Source organism: Nomascus leucogenys, chromosome X (genome assembly GCF_006542625.1).
Source record: "Nomascus leucogenys isolate Asia chromosome X, Asia_NLE_v1, whole genome shotgun sequence".
NCBI lineage: Eukaryota > Metazoa > Chordata > Mammalia > Primates > Hylobatidae > Nomascus > Nomascus leucogenys.
The window spans coordinates 23,125,501-23,140,477 of NC_044406.1; the positions used below are offsets into that span (position 1 = coordinate 23,125,501).

General features: G+C 40.1%; 1 protein-coding gene across 2 annotated transcripts in view; it reads right to left on the reverse strand.

The window, feature by feature from the left end:
• The window catches only part of PCYT1B (phosphate cytidylyltransferase 1, choline, beta), a 115,476-nt gene that overhangs the window by 38,327 nt on the left and 62,172 nt on the right, over positions 1-14,977 (reverse strand). For both annotated transcript variants that reach the window (XM_003261163.3, XM_003261162.2), the window contains exon 3: positions 11,482-11,598. In XM_003261163.3, coding sequence (XP_003261211.1) covers positions 11,482-11,598 — 117 coding nt within the window. The remainder of the gene's footprint in view (positions 1-11,481; positions 11,599-14,977) is intronic.

Here is a 14,977-nt window from a genome sequence, read left to right on the forward strand (position 1 = left end):
ATGCTTAAAAAATTAGAAGTGCAGGTATTGGGCCGGGTGCGGTGGCTCATGCCTGTAATACCAGCACTTTGCGAGGCCGAGGTGGGCAGATCACTTGAGGTCAGGAGTTTGAGACCATCCTGGCCAACATGGTGAAACCCTGTCTCTACTAAAAATAGAAAAATTAACCAAGTGTGGTGGTGCATGCTTGTAATCCCAGTTACTGGGGAGGCTGAGGTGGGAGAATTGCTTGAACCCAGGAGGTGGAGGTTGCAGTGAACCAAGATCATGCTACTGTATTTCAGCCTGGGCAACTGAGTGAGACTCCATCTCAAAAAACAACAAAAAAAAGTGCTGGCGTTATAATCACAGGGCAAAACCATGATGATTGTGGTGTCTTTTACTGCCTAAGGTTGAGAAGTAGACTATAGTACCTCCAGTTATCACAGTTTCTGGTCCTTTAATAAATGATTTCTGACAAATACCAAGTATTTCTACCAAATACCTGTCCCTATACTTGCCCTGACCAAAGTGGTTTCATGAGTGAAGTCTTCGCTCCACCCAGGGGAACTCCTACAGCAAACCTACCTGCATATGGAAAGGGGACCCTAGTTAATATGGCAGGCCCATTTAACTCACTGTAAGCATTTTACATGTTGACCACACATACAGTAATCAAGAACCAGCCTTTCAACCAACAACACAGGACATCTATTCTTGAAGACCTCCCTAACTTTCCTCAGTATAGAATTGTCTGCCATTAAGTTGGTTGGTTTGTCATTCTCCAGAAAGATAGTCTAAGATAAAAGTCTCCTTAAACTAGGATACATATACCCTCATGGACACACAAAGACTTTCCTTTTTTCTTTTCTTTTTTTTTTTTTTTTTTGAGATGGAGTTTCGCTCTGTCACCCAGGCTGGAGTGCAGTGGCGTGATCTCGGCTCACTGCAACCTCTGCCTCCCAGGTTCAAGCGATTCTCCTGCCTCAGCCTCCCAAGTAGCTGGGATTACAGGCGTGTGCCACCATGCTTGGCTAATTTTTGTATTTTTAGTAGAGACGGGGTTTCACCATGTTGGTCAGGCTGGTCTCGAACTCCTCACCTCATGATCCGCCCACTCGGCCTCCCAAAGTGCTGGGATTACAGGCGTGAGCCACCGTACCCAACCACATAGACTTTTCAAAAGGTATCCATGAACAGGTAGTTTTAAACAAATCAATGTCCAGATTCAACTTCCAGTGGTACACTTTCCTAATATTAACTAGGTCAAGAAAGTCTCTGGGTCCAAAGCCATGCTTACTCCACTTTACAAAAGAAAGGCACCATCCAAACCTTAATATGTTGTATTGGAAGGGGTGGAGGGCGATTTAGCCTTCAGGGCAAACCAAATGGAAATCTCAGTTAGTGACCATTCAAAGCACCATGAACCTATGAAAGCTTCCTGTCTTTCCCTGTATTACACACATTTCTGTTACAGGTGAAGCCTAGTGTTAGAAACTCAGTATGGTAGCGTGGAGAATAATGCAAATTTTTGCCTAACAACTTTGCCTCTTCTTCTCCCAACTATTGTCAAAAAACACGTGGTTCTTTAGGTTTAAGGCCCAAGAACTCAAAGCAAAAGGAGCATTGGAAAGAAATAGTGAATGCTAAAAAAAATGGCTTTTTCATGTAGTTAAGGGTAAGCATTTTTTCAGCTATTCTTAACACTCATATTGAAACCTAAAAATGGCTTTTCTCTTGTAGTTAAGAGTAAGCATTTTTTTCCAGCTATTTACTTGAAAATCACTTCAATAAACCAAAGCTATATAGGCTGGTACTGCTGCTTCTTAGAAATGTGACTAGAATATTTTCTAGAATTATCAAATTTTTCAAGATACATTGGAATAGATACATGGGTAAAACATTTACATAATTTTTTACAGACTTCATATGCATTACTTAAAAAGGAAGTTAAAAACCTGTGTTATCAACTTACATCATAAAATAGTTATTCTATTTACAGGTCATCCTAATTCATCTCATTCTGTATAATGTTTATTTTCTACCTCTTTATAACAAAAAATAAAATTATTGTCTGTCTCCAGACCAATGACTTTTTAATAATATATGCCCCCTTTCTATCTTTAAATACATAGGAAAAGTTTAGTCATGGTATCTACTAAAGATAACTATTTCTGTTTTTCATATTTATTTGATTATTCCCAAAAGGCAAACACTAGAATTTGATACACACACACACACGTGCCAATATTTAGAGAAGGAATAACATGCCTTTTAAAAACCATACTCTTCTTCCTATAAATATCACATAATTTTATCTATAAATTACATTGCATTACTACAAATTAAGTGCATTGATTTATTGTCTTGTCTTGTTCATAACTTATTATATTAGATCTACATCATTTTAATCTTGACTGATTCTATTTTACATAATCCATTCTATCATTTATTTCTGAGTGTTTTTTATAAAGCTTCTTGAAATACACTAATACGTTTGAACTGAAAATACATTCATACATTTGAACTGAAAATACATTAATGCATTTGAATTGAAAAGACATTCTCTTGGTTTGTAGGTTTTTAGGAGGTTTGACAATGAGGACTGGTTTTGCCAATTTGGTTGGGTGGTGATTTCTGCAAAGTTAGTAATCAGAAACTGTAGCCCTGAGATTTTGTTTTTTAGAAAAGGTTGTAAGCAAGTGATAAAAGCATTTTATCAAAAATTACTTGATTGGCAATGGTGTAATTAAATTACTAATATGTCCATTTCCCCAACCCTTTCTGGCTAGATCTAGTTGAATAAGTTGCTTTCAAGTAAAAGAATAAGGGATATAATTAAGAGTCATTTAATAAGTCTTGATATAGCCTTTTGTTAGAATTCCCAGAAAGAGAAAAAGCAAATTATTCTAATAGCTTGGCAACAAATCCTTTTGCAGGTCAGGTCATTTCTAATCCATTGCTTGCAACAAATTTGAAGGAGGATCTTAACAAATTGTCACTTGATAGACCATTAAAATTACTTTTGATGGCAATAATAATAATAAATTATGTTATTATTTTTGGTAAATAACTCAGAAGTTCAAAGAATTGAGTGGCATCACTGTAACAAACTCCTTCCATTCTATCTACACATTTGCATGAACAGCATATTTCAGCACTTATAACTATGACAAGGAAAAAATAGGGATAAAATTGATGTTAAACCCTGCCTCATTCTAGCAGTCAGTTATATTCATCCATAAGTACATCTCCAGGTACATACTATTCATCTCATTAAGAGATATATTGCTGTCCAAATTTATGTCTATGTTAATAATTATTTATCAAAGTGTATATAATGTGGTGCTTTGGTTAGTTATGCTCTAATTTATATACATATTTTTGTTTCAGAGAAGTATGATACAGTGATTGCTAAAAGATTTGCAAACATTAAAACACATCACATTAAGAAAAATTATGGGAGAGAAGCAGAATGAAAATACAAGTTTTAGGAGAAAAAAATGAAACTTTAAAAGTTAAAAAATAGCTTGTTATATGTTTTGTAAATTTTTGATGATATATTTCAAAGCATTATAGTATTTAGATGCCAATAGATGCATTAAAGTGATTGGGTAACAATTTTGTTTTTTGTTTATGTATTTATTTATTTATTGGAGATGGAGTCTCTCTCTGTCACCCAGGCTGGAGTCCAGTGGCGTGATCTCAGCTCATGGCAACCTCCGCTTCCCGGGTTCAAGCGATTCTCCTGCCTCAGCCTCCCGAGTAGCTGGGACTACAGGCGCACGCTACCATGCCTGGCTAGTATTTTTGTATTTTTAATAGAGATGGGGTTTCATCATGTTGGCCAGGCTGGTCTGGTCTCGAACTCTTGACCTCAAGTGATCCATTCACCTCGGCCTCCCAAAGTGCTGAGATTACAGGCGTGAGCCACTGCGCCTGGCCCATAATTTTGTTTTAAAACGTCAATATTGGATTTCTGGTTTCCAGTCTGGTACGTAAGGAGCTTAAAAGTGGCCACTCGGTCCTGACAACAAGTAAAAACTGAACAAACTGACAAATCTACAAGTCTTAGATCCATTAGAGAACTGAGGTCACAGGGCAAACCACTACTCCCAAAATTGGAGAGAGAAACAGGCAGATAGAGAGAATATTAGCTTACTACAGCAGAAACCCACAAGCAGAGCTACCTCCCCAGGAACCAGTGCTGGGATAGGAAAATTTAAACTGACAAATCGCTGGCACCTCAGTGTGGACAAGTCTAAGAGTTCAAGAAGCCAGGGGGACAAATACTTTTGTGAGTTTTACCTCCAGGAGCTCAAGTAGGGCCTCAGAGTGACAGAGCAAGACCCTGTCTCTTAAAAAATACGTAAAAATAAAAATAAAAGTTTATATGGAAAGGAAAAAGATCCAGAAAACCCAACTTGATATTGAAGGAGAAGAAAGTGTCAGAAAACTGACACTATCTGACTTCAAAACCCACTATAAAGCTACAGTAATCAAGACAGTGTGGTATTGGCAAGAAGCACAGACAAATACATCAATGGAACAGACAGAAAGCCCAGAAATAGACCCAGACAAATATACAGAGAGCCAATCTTTGACAAAGGAGCAAAGGCAAGCAAACATAGACCTTTCAACAAATGGTGCTGGCACAAATGGACATTCACATGCAAAAAAAAAATTAAACTAGACATAACCTTACATCCTTCACAAAAATCTAATGTAAATGCCAAACTATATGTAAATGTAAAATGCCAAACTATAAAACTCTACAGAAGAAAACCCAGATGGGTTACCCAGATGGGTTTCTTCTGGGTATGGTGGTGACTTTTTAGATACAACACCAAAGGCATGAACCATGACAGAAACAATTGATAAGGTGGACTTCATTAAAATTAAAAACTTCTGTTCTGTAAGAGACAATGTTAGGAGAATGAGGAAACAAGGCATAGACTGGCGGCTGGGCACGGTGGCTCACGCCTGTAGTCCCAGCACTTTGGAAGGCCGAGGTGGGTGGATCACCTGAGGTCAGAAGTTCAAGACCAGCCTGGCCAACATGGTGAAACCCCGTCTCTACTAAAAATACAAAAATTAGCCAGGTGTGGTGGCACATGCCTGTAATCCCAGCTACTCAGGAGGCCGAGGCACAAGAATTGCTTGAAGCCGGGAGGCAGAGGTTGCAGTGAGCCAAGATCATGCCACTGCACTGCAGCCCGGGCAACAGAGCAAAACTCTTTCTCGAAAAAAAAAAAAGACATAGACTGGGAGAAAATATTTGAAAATGATACAACTGATAAAGGACTGTTACCCAAAATATACAAAGAACTCTAAAACTCAACAATAAGAAAACAAACAGCTGGATTTTAAAAAATGGGCTACAGACCTTAACAGGTACCTCTCCAGAGAAGATATACAGATGGCCAGGAAGCACATGAAAAATATTCAATATCATATGCCACTAGGAAATTGAAAATTAAAACAACCTACTATACACCTATTAGAATGGCAAAAGTCCAAAACATTGATACCACCAAATGCTGGCAAGGACATGAAGCAATAGGAGCTCTCATTTATTGCTGGTGGGAATGCAAAATGGTACAGCCACTTCGATCTGCAGTTGAATGCTCTACCTCTGAGCTATACCCACTCCTGGTACAGCCACTTTGGAAAACAGTTTGGCAGTTTCTTACAAAACTAGACATATTCCTACCATGCAGTCTAGCAATCACACTCCTTGGTATTTATCCAAATGAACTGAAAATGTATGTCCATACAAAAACCTGCACATGGATGCTTATAGCAACTTTATTCATATTTGCCAAAATGCAGAAGCCACTAAGGTGTCCTTCGGCAGATGAATGGATAAACTGTGGTACATCCAGACAATGGAACATTATTCAGCACCAAAAAGAAATGAGCTAGCAAGCCATGAAAAGACACTGAGGAACATTAGTTGAATATTATGAAGTAAAAGAAGCCAATCTGAAAAAGCTACACGCTGTATAATTCTAATTATATGATGTTCTAGAAAAAGTAAAACTACACTAAAAAGAACAGTGGTTGTCAGGGGTTACAGGGAGGAAGAGATGAATAGGTAGAGCATAGGGGATTTTTAGGGCAGTAAAAATAGTATCTGTATGATACTATCATTGTGGATACCTGTCATTATACAATATACATCTATGAGTTTGGACAATGTAAAATTTTATCCAAACCCATAGAAGGTATAACGTTAAGAGTGAACCCTAATGTAAACTATGGACTTGAGGTGATAATGATGTGTCAATATAGGCTAATGGATTGTAACAAATGTATCAGGCTGGGGCAGGATATTCATAGTAGAGGAGGTTGTGCCTGTGCAGGAAAGGAGTATACAAGAATTCGCTGTACTTTCCATTCAATTTTGCTGTGAACCTAAAACTTCTCTAAAAAATAAAATTTATTAATTTTTAAAAAGGTTAATACTTACAATATTCCAGAAATTACATCTTTTATAACTACTTAAATTAAGAAGCAGATATCTAAATTTTATTTACTTATTTTATTTATTTATTTATTTATTTGAGATGGCGTCTCGCTCTGTCGCTCAGGCTGGAGTGCAGTGGCGCAATCTCAGCTCCCTGAAACCTTCACCTCCCAGGTTCAAGCGACTCTAGTGCCTCAGCCTCCTGAGTAGCTGGGATTACAGGCGCCTGCCACCATACCCAGATAATTTTTGTATTTTTAGTAGAGACGGGGTTTCACCATGTTGGCCAGGCTGGTTTAGAACTCCTGACCTCATATGATCTGCCTGTCTCGGCCTCAAAAAGTGCTGGGATTACAGGTGTGAGCCACTGCACCTGGCCTGATATATAAATTTTAGGCGTCTACTTTAAACTGTATAAGAAGGTATACAGATTTTTCAAAATTCCTTTAGAGATTGTGGGGAACAAAATTTCAAGACTCCTAGTCTAAGACAGTGGTCCTCAACAAGGATTGCATCATCCTCTAGGAAGCATTTTGGAAATCTGTGGGCCATCTTTAGTTGTCGTAATGGTTGGAGGCAGCTACCGGCATTTAGTGGGCAGGGGCCAATGAAGCTAGACATTTTGCAATGCATGTGGCAGCTCCACATGAGAATTTTCCCACATCCTGCAAGATTTTTTAAAGTCCCTGCATAATATTTAAAATTATTTGAGGCTGAGTGTGCTAGCTCATGCCTGTAATCCCAGCATTTTGGGATGCCTAGGCCAGAAGATCACTTGAGCCCAAGAGTTTGAGACCAGCCTGGGCAACATAGTGAAATCCCATCTCCACAATAAACAAAAACAGAAAAATTAGCCAGGCATGGTGGCATGTGCCTGTAGTCCCAGCTACTTGGGAGGCTAAGATGGGAGGATCACTTGAGCCCAGGAGTTTGAGGCTGCAGTGAGCTGTGATTGCTCCACTGCACTTCAGCCTGGGAGACAGAGCAAGACCCTATCTCTAAAAAAAAAATGATTAAATAAAAAACTTAGAAAAATAAAATTATTTAAGTCTAGAATCTGCCTTTGTTTTGCATACAATCACAAAGTATTTCTGCAACAGTTATGATAGACACAGAATCTTAGAGGGAGGCAATTACTATGTACATCAAAGGAAGATTGCACTTTATTTTGTTTACAATTTTACCAAAAGGCATTCACCATTTGGGAAATGACACCCTGACAGCAATGCCACTCTTGGGATTTGAGCTCTTATACCATGCCCCCATAGCAGTCTGCCTATACACAGGAGGTTAGAGATTCCATTTAACAGACTTGGGATCAAATATTAAATTAATGGAGACATATGAAATATAGGATATCACTGAATTTTTTTTTTTGAGACAGAATCTCACTCTGTGGTCCAGACTGGAGTGCAGTGGCATGATCTTGGCTCACTACAACCTCCGCCTCCCAGGTTCAAGCAATCCTCCTGCGTCAGCCTCCCAAGTAGCTGGGACTACAGGCGTGCACCACGCCAGGCTAATTTTTTGTTGTATTTTTAGTAGAGACAGGGTTTCACCACATTGGCCAGGCTGGTCTCGAACTCCTGACCTCAGATGATTCACCCAACTCAGCCTCCCAAAGTGCTGGGATTACAGGTGTGAGCCACTGCGCCTAGCCAGGATGTCACTGAATTTTATTAACAGAGTGGTTAGAAGATATTTCATAGTATTACCATTCAATTATTTTAAATGAGATGATAAGAATAAGAAATCTACAGAGAAAAGAACACACTGAAATTATTTATTATTGTTTGTGTTGCCCATGGTTGGTGTTTTTCTTGTTTGTTTTAGAGATGAAGTCTCACTGTGTTGTGCAGGCTGGAGTGCAATAGCTATGCACAGGTACGATCATAGCTCACTATACCCTTGAACTCCTGGGTCCAGGTGATCCTCTTGCCTCAGTCTCCTGGGTAGTTGGCACTACAGGCATGCACCACCATGCCCAGCTTTCACTCTTACTTTGTCACTGTTCCCAGAAGTCTACGTACTACTTCTTTATAGCTTGATGCTGTATTGTTTTATTTTCTTTCTGTACTCCAGTCCTTGTCAGTTACCAAAGGATACAGTCTCATGGTCATCCGAGTAGTTCAATATGCTCTTGGCTTCCACAACCCATGTAATAGCCATTGAGGGAGTATCTGAATTTCCCTGTAAACCTACTATAGAGGACATCGTTCTTTGGATTACTCAATGCTCCTTACACAGTGACCCTCTGAAACAGTTATCTCAGAACTCAGGCAAGAAAAACTAGTTCTTCCTGATGGTACAATTCAGCTTCTAGAGTTAGAGAGTGGTAGAATGACTGTGTGGCCCCCTTTGCTATAGCTGCTAAAAAGTCCAGGATTTCTTATTGAAATTTTTCTCCTCTTCTGCTTTATTTCTTGACTCCAAACTTCTGCCCATATTAATTTCTCTGAGTATTGAATCATCTGTGCTTTTATGGAAAGCCTCCTTAAGATACACAAATCAAAAAACTAACATGTCACCATGTCTTCTGTGCTTGCCTCACACTGTCTTCTTGACTGGTGAGAACTCTGCACAAGGAAGACTGGATGTTCTGGCTTTTGAGTGCTTTTATTTCATTCAGGTCTCTGCACAAATGTCACCTCCTCAGAGAGGTCTTCCCTGACCTTTATACCTAAAACATCCCTCCTTCCTCCGCCCAGTCACTCTTTTCTCTTATCCTATATTTCTTCATAGTACCACTACTACATATTTACTTGTTTAGTGGGCAATGACTGCCTCTCCCTCAGACTCCAAGTTCTCTGAGGACATAGATAGTCTGTTTTGTTCATGGCTGCATCCCCAGTGTACAGAAAAATGCCTGGCACATAGTAAGAGTTCAATAAAGAGTTGTTAGATGAAGGGGCTGGGAACGGTGGCTCACGCCTGTAATCCTAGCACTTTGGGAGGCTGAGGTGGGTGGATCACCTGAGGCCAGGAGTTTGAGACCTGGCCAACATGGTGAAATGCTGTCTCTACTAAAAATACAAAAAATTAGCCGGGCATGGTGGCATGTGCCTGTAATCCAGCACTTTGGGAGGCTGAGGCAAGTGGATCACGAGGTTAGGAGTTCAAGACCCGCCTGACCAACATGGTGAAACCCTGTCTCTACTAAAAATACAAAAATTAGCCAGGCACGGTGGCACGCACCTGTAATCCCAGCTACTTGGGAGGCTGAGGCAGGAGAATCATTTGAACCTAGGAGGCAGAGGTTGCAGTGAGCCGAGATCGTGCCATTGTGCTCCAGCCTGGGTGACAGAGCAAGACTTCATCTCAAATAAAACAAAACAAAAAAAAGACAGTTGTTGGATGAAGAAATCAGTGAGTCAGTGAAACCATTGTTGCCTAATGACCTAGAGAGCTGCTGATATTAACTGACTGCCTTCTCCAATTTACAAGAATGTACTGAAAGCTACACATTTCCTTTGATCTTACCTTGGATATGATAACCCAGGGCCACAGCTAGTGTTCCTGTTAACTGTGACCCACACCTAACCACCTCCAAACTTAGGCCACCCAAATGACCAAAGCCCAAACACTGCAGAGGTCTCTCCAGGGCCCCAGTAGCCTAGGACCAGACTTCAGGTGGTAGTGCTCTCTCAAGAAATGGTTTTCAGGCTAAAGGGAAGTAAGCAAGGGTTGGGTTTCTCTGCCTGTTTTGAGTTCCCCCTGCATGACTTGCCCAGTAACCATTGCCTTTCACCATTTCTTCCTTCTGGAAAGAACTCCATTCAATGGTCCTGTGGTCACCACCCTTGGCAAAATCTGCAGAAGAGTTCCTCTTAAATGTCCAACAAGTGGTTTTTGGCTGGGCATGGTGGCTCACACCTGTAATGCCAGCACCTTGGGAGGCTGAGGTGGGTGGATCACCTGAGGTCAGGAGTTCAAGACCAGCCTGGACAACATGGCAAAACTCCATCTCTACTAAAAATACAAAAAAAAAAAAAATAGCTGGGCATGGTGGCGCGTGCCTGTAATCCCAGCTATGCAGGAGGCTGAGGCGGGAGAATCACTTGAACCCAGGAGGCGGAGGTTGCAGTGTGTCCAGATTGCGCCACTGCACTCCAGTTGGGCAACAGAGTGAGATTCCGTCTCAAACAAACAACCAACAAGAGGTTTTTAATTGCAGAAGGTAACAAAATTCTTTAAAAAACAGTTATGTAGTCTCTTACCAGTACGTAGTCTCTTACCAGTACTTTTCTTTCCCCCAGTAGAGGTGTAAGACTTGATGGTGCCTAGTTTATATGCCACAAAAACTGATTACTCTGAATGAATATGCTCCTTCCAGAAGCTGCACGAGTGAAATACAGGTCTTCCTAGTCAGGTACTATCCCTTTTAGCCAAAAAGAAATAGTTAGGCCTCCTGGAGGAGGAAAATTTCAATCCACATCTAACGATCCTTCTCTTATAGACTTAGCGAGTAAATTGGTCCCTTCGTTGTGAACCAAGATTACCTCGGTATATAAATCTCCATGTCTTTAACACACTGCCACAAATTCAACTAAGTGGGGCTGTTACAAGCCACTAGTGTTAGCACAACATTGTCTTAAGTGCTGCAGGTCACACAAAAGAAATAGATAATGACCTTGTTTGTTCTTCATCATCCTAACTCCCTTTAGTTTTTTGAGATTTGAAATCAGAATAATATTGCTTCTCTTATCCTTCTAGAAAATTTTAGGAACATAATTTGGATCAAGCCTTAAACACTAGGAGAAAGGCATTAATGGAAAACATGAAGAATTTGCCCTTGGTGGTACTATCAGTCCATCTCTCTCTGAGGATCAGGGTTATACAATCCCATGATGTAACTTCCCCTATGGTTTTTCCAACATCATTTTAAATTTCAGGCAGTGAACAAGCGAGCCAGTATGGGCTGAATTGGAAGCATTAACAATGTGAGATTTTACTGATGGAACTCTGAAAGGGGTTCTTTTCAGAAAGCATATTATAAAAGAGTTTTCTAGACAAAAAGAAAATGCACTTCTTACCTCCTACCAACAAGTAGCTGTTGGGAAACAGTGTTTTTGCTTGCATAAGGGCTCTTGCGTGACCTGAGTGGAAGAGGTCAAATATTCCATCAGCGTATACTCTGACAGGCCTGTCAGCTGTGGGAGAAAGAAAACACTGTTAACAGAACTGCAGAATGAGGAATCCCATTTACCTTCCATCAGTCGTAAGAAACTTTCTGGATAAGACACAATCTCTACATACCATTAGTTTCATATCAGTGCACGAAATTGATTTTAAAGAGGTACTTCTGAAGACATCAAAGCGGAGCAAAAACGTAATAAAATTAAGATCAAACCAGGGAACACACTATTTTAGCCAACAGAAGAGACAAACACAGAGCACTGAGGAGTTCTCTTGACCCAGAGTGGAGTCTAGGTGCCTAAGCCGGCAGAGTCAGCCCAGCTGGAACACGTAGGCAGGAGTAACTGACTAGCTCAATGGAAAAGGCAAATGGCTTCATCCTTGAGTGTGGCAGTCCTGAATGAAGACCCCAAGTCCCTGTTCCCAAAGGCAACGATGTACTGGAATCTGCTCACATGGCTCACCTTACACCTTTCTTCCCAACTCCAGGTCACGTTGGTAGCCTGAAGTCAGCCACGGTAGAGTGCTTCCACGACAGAAATTGGCAAATGCTACAAATCAGGGCTTATCTCCCACTAGAGGACCAGCTGTTAAATCTTTACTAGCATACCACTGCAAGGCCACTCCCTAACCTCTTTGGTATAATAAGAGATTAGGGACATACGCCTCAAAGGGAGGAGAGGCAGGATGTAATGTTGCATGTAGAAGTGGTGCTCAGGGCTGAAGATGAGCAGCCAACACTATAGTCCTTCCTAGGGAGAAAGGTCAAAAGTGAAGAGGTCACACAGACAGTGGCATATAGTGTTCTAAAAAGTGCTGTTCAAAGAGGAAGAGGGACACACTTCAGTACAGCACCCCTAGGAACCAGGAGACCAGGATAACACTATTGCCCAGCCAGGCCAAAGACCCATCCCCTTCAAGTCAGAGAGAGAAATTGGGTATAGACTTCCATCAATTTGGTAGACAATGCAAGTCACAAAATTATTCTTTTTAACTGGTTGGAGGAAGGAAGTTGCAGCTCTGTTATATCCCCATCATGATACTCTGGAAGATGCCTGCTACATTTATATAGAAAATTCCATATATTTTGCCAACCTTGACACCTTTCTAGACTCTCAACAAAGGAACTAGAATGTGAAAATCCAAGAAGAAGATTCAAAAATGGATGACAGGAGAAAGAAGTAGCTTCTCACATCAAAGTGCTCTCATTTTAAGCACCCTTGTCACCTCATCTCCATGGCTACAAACAACATAGAGACATTTTATTCTTGCAGTGAGAAGGAAAGAGACATATGTGGCCACAATAGTGTTTTTTGTTTTCTTTTCTTTTTCTTTTTCTTTTTGAGATGGAGTCTTGCTCTGTCGCCCAGGCTGGAGTGCAGTGGCGCAATCTCGGCTCACTGCAACCTCCACTTCCCAGGTTCAAGCAATTCTCCTGCCTCAGCCTCCCGAGTAGCTGGGATTACAGGCACTCCGCACCACATCCAGCTAATTTTTGTATTTTTAGTAGAGACAGGGTTTCACCATGGTGGCCAGGCTGGTCTCAAACTCCTGACCTTGTGATCTGCCCACCTCAGCCTCCCAAAGTGCTGGGATTACAGGCGTGAGCTAATAATGTTCTTTAAAAAGAAATACAAAGACTATCAGTTAAATATGGTAAACTGAACATACACATTATCTCTACTTTCTCCCAGAAACACCACAACAATTACTAAGAGTTAAAAGTTAAAGAGTTAAGAGTTAAAAGTTAAAGTTAAAAGTTAAGTTAAAAAGATATTATCCTCCCAAGGGCAGAGAAAACAAGAAAGGCAATGACAATGGATGAGAGATGTCAACAACATTATGGAAAGGTGATTGTCAAGTGTTGGGTGCCTACAGGGAATAAGAATCAGGGGTGAAGAAGGTGGAGAAAGGGACCGCTAGTTTTCTTTATAAGCTGAGAGTACTACTGACTTTTAAAAATAGTCGGGCGTGGTGGCTCAAGCCTGTAATCCACACACTTTGGGAGGCTGAGACGGGGGTGGATCACTTGAGGTCAGGAGTTCCAGACCAGCCTGGCCAACATGGTGAAACCCTGTTTCTACTAAAAATACAAAAATTAGCCAGATATGGTGGTAGGTGCCTGTGATACTAGCTACTAGGGAGGCTGAGGCAGTAGAATCACTTGAACTCAGGAGGCGGAGGCTGCAATGAGCTGAGATTGCGCCACTGCACTCCAGCCTGGGTGGCAGAGATAGACCGTGTCTCAAATTATATATATATACATACATACAGATATAGATATACATGTATTACATTGATGTTATAAAAATAAATTAAAAAAAGAAATCAATGCCAACTTCTGTTAAATGATCTTTAAGACTTAGATTTAAAATTGTGATTATTTCTTGATGCAATGCAACCTCATTAATTTGGAACATAAAGAAATGTTACATTAATAGATTCAGATGGTACAATGTTTCTGATAAATTAAATTTCTCTAATAAAAAAGTTGAGAGACTTTATGTCAGATAGGGAATTGCAATTATTTCCAATTATACACAATTTTGAACAAACAGAATTGCCTTCATAGGATTATACTGTATTCTAAATAAGGCACAGTAAATAGAAAATGCTTTGAAATAACAAACTGTCTAATGAGGGAGCCTTGCTTTCAATGTTCTTATTCAATTTGAATTCAATTGAGGAAAATTTGTTTTAAGATATAAACCCCAGGGGAAAGCAGATGGCAGTTTTGTAAAACTTTTTGTTATTGATTCAGAGGTGATCATGAGAAATGAATTCAGGAAGCAAGGAGGAAAGAAAAGTAAAGAAAGAAGACGTAATTACTGAGAAAAAGGCCATTTAGTAAATCTGAAGAGTATTTACAAAGTTGATTTTGCAATAAGCTCACTTTTAAAAATTGTGGTGTGTCAGCAATTTCCAGACTGTGGGAAACTCTCCAGGACTCCCCTCCCTGCCAAAAAAGGACCCTGATCTTTTATCTCTTCAACAAATAAACTTCAAGGCAAAAAAGAGAGAGAGAAAAAGAAAAAGAGAAATGAAAGGGGGATCTGCAGATTGAAAGAGATTTAAGAAACATATCAACCTACTGTAAAGTATGGACATTATTGGGTTCAAACAAGCTATATATAAATGATGACATAAGATAATTAGAAATTGGAACACTGAATATTTGGTGATATCAAAGAATTATTATTTTTTCAGGTAAGATCATGACACAGTGGTTATGTTTAATAAAACCAGAGTTCTTATTTTTCAGACATATATACAGAATGCTAAGAAGTCTCGGATTTTGTTTCAAATCATTCAAGAGGACAGAGTAGACAGAGGTGTGCATGGTGCAAGACTGGCCATGGGTTGGTGGTTGTTAGGTATGAGTTACAGGCACAG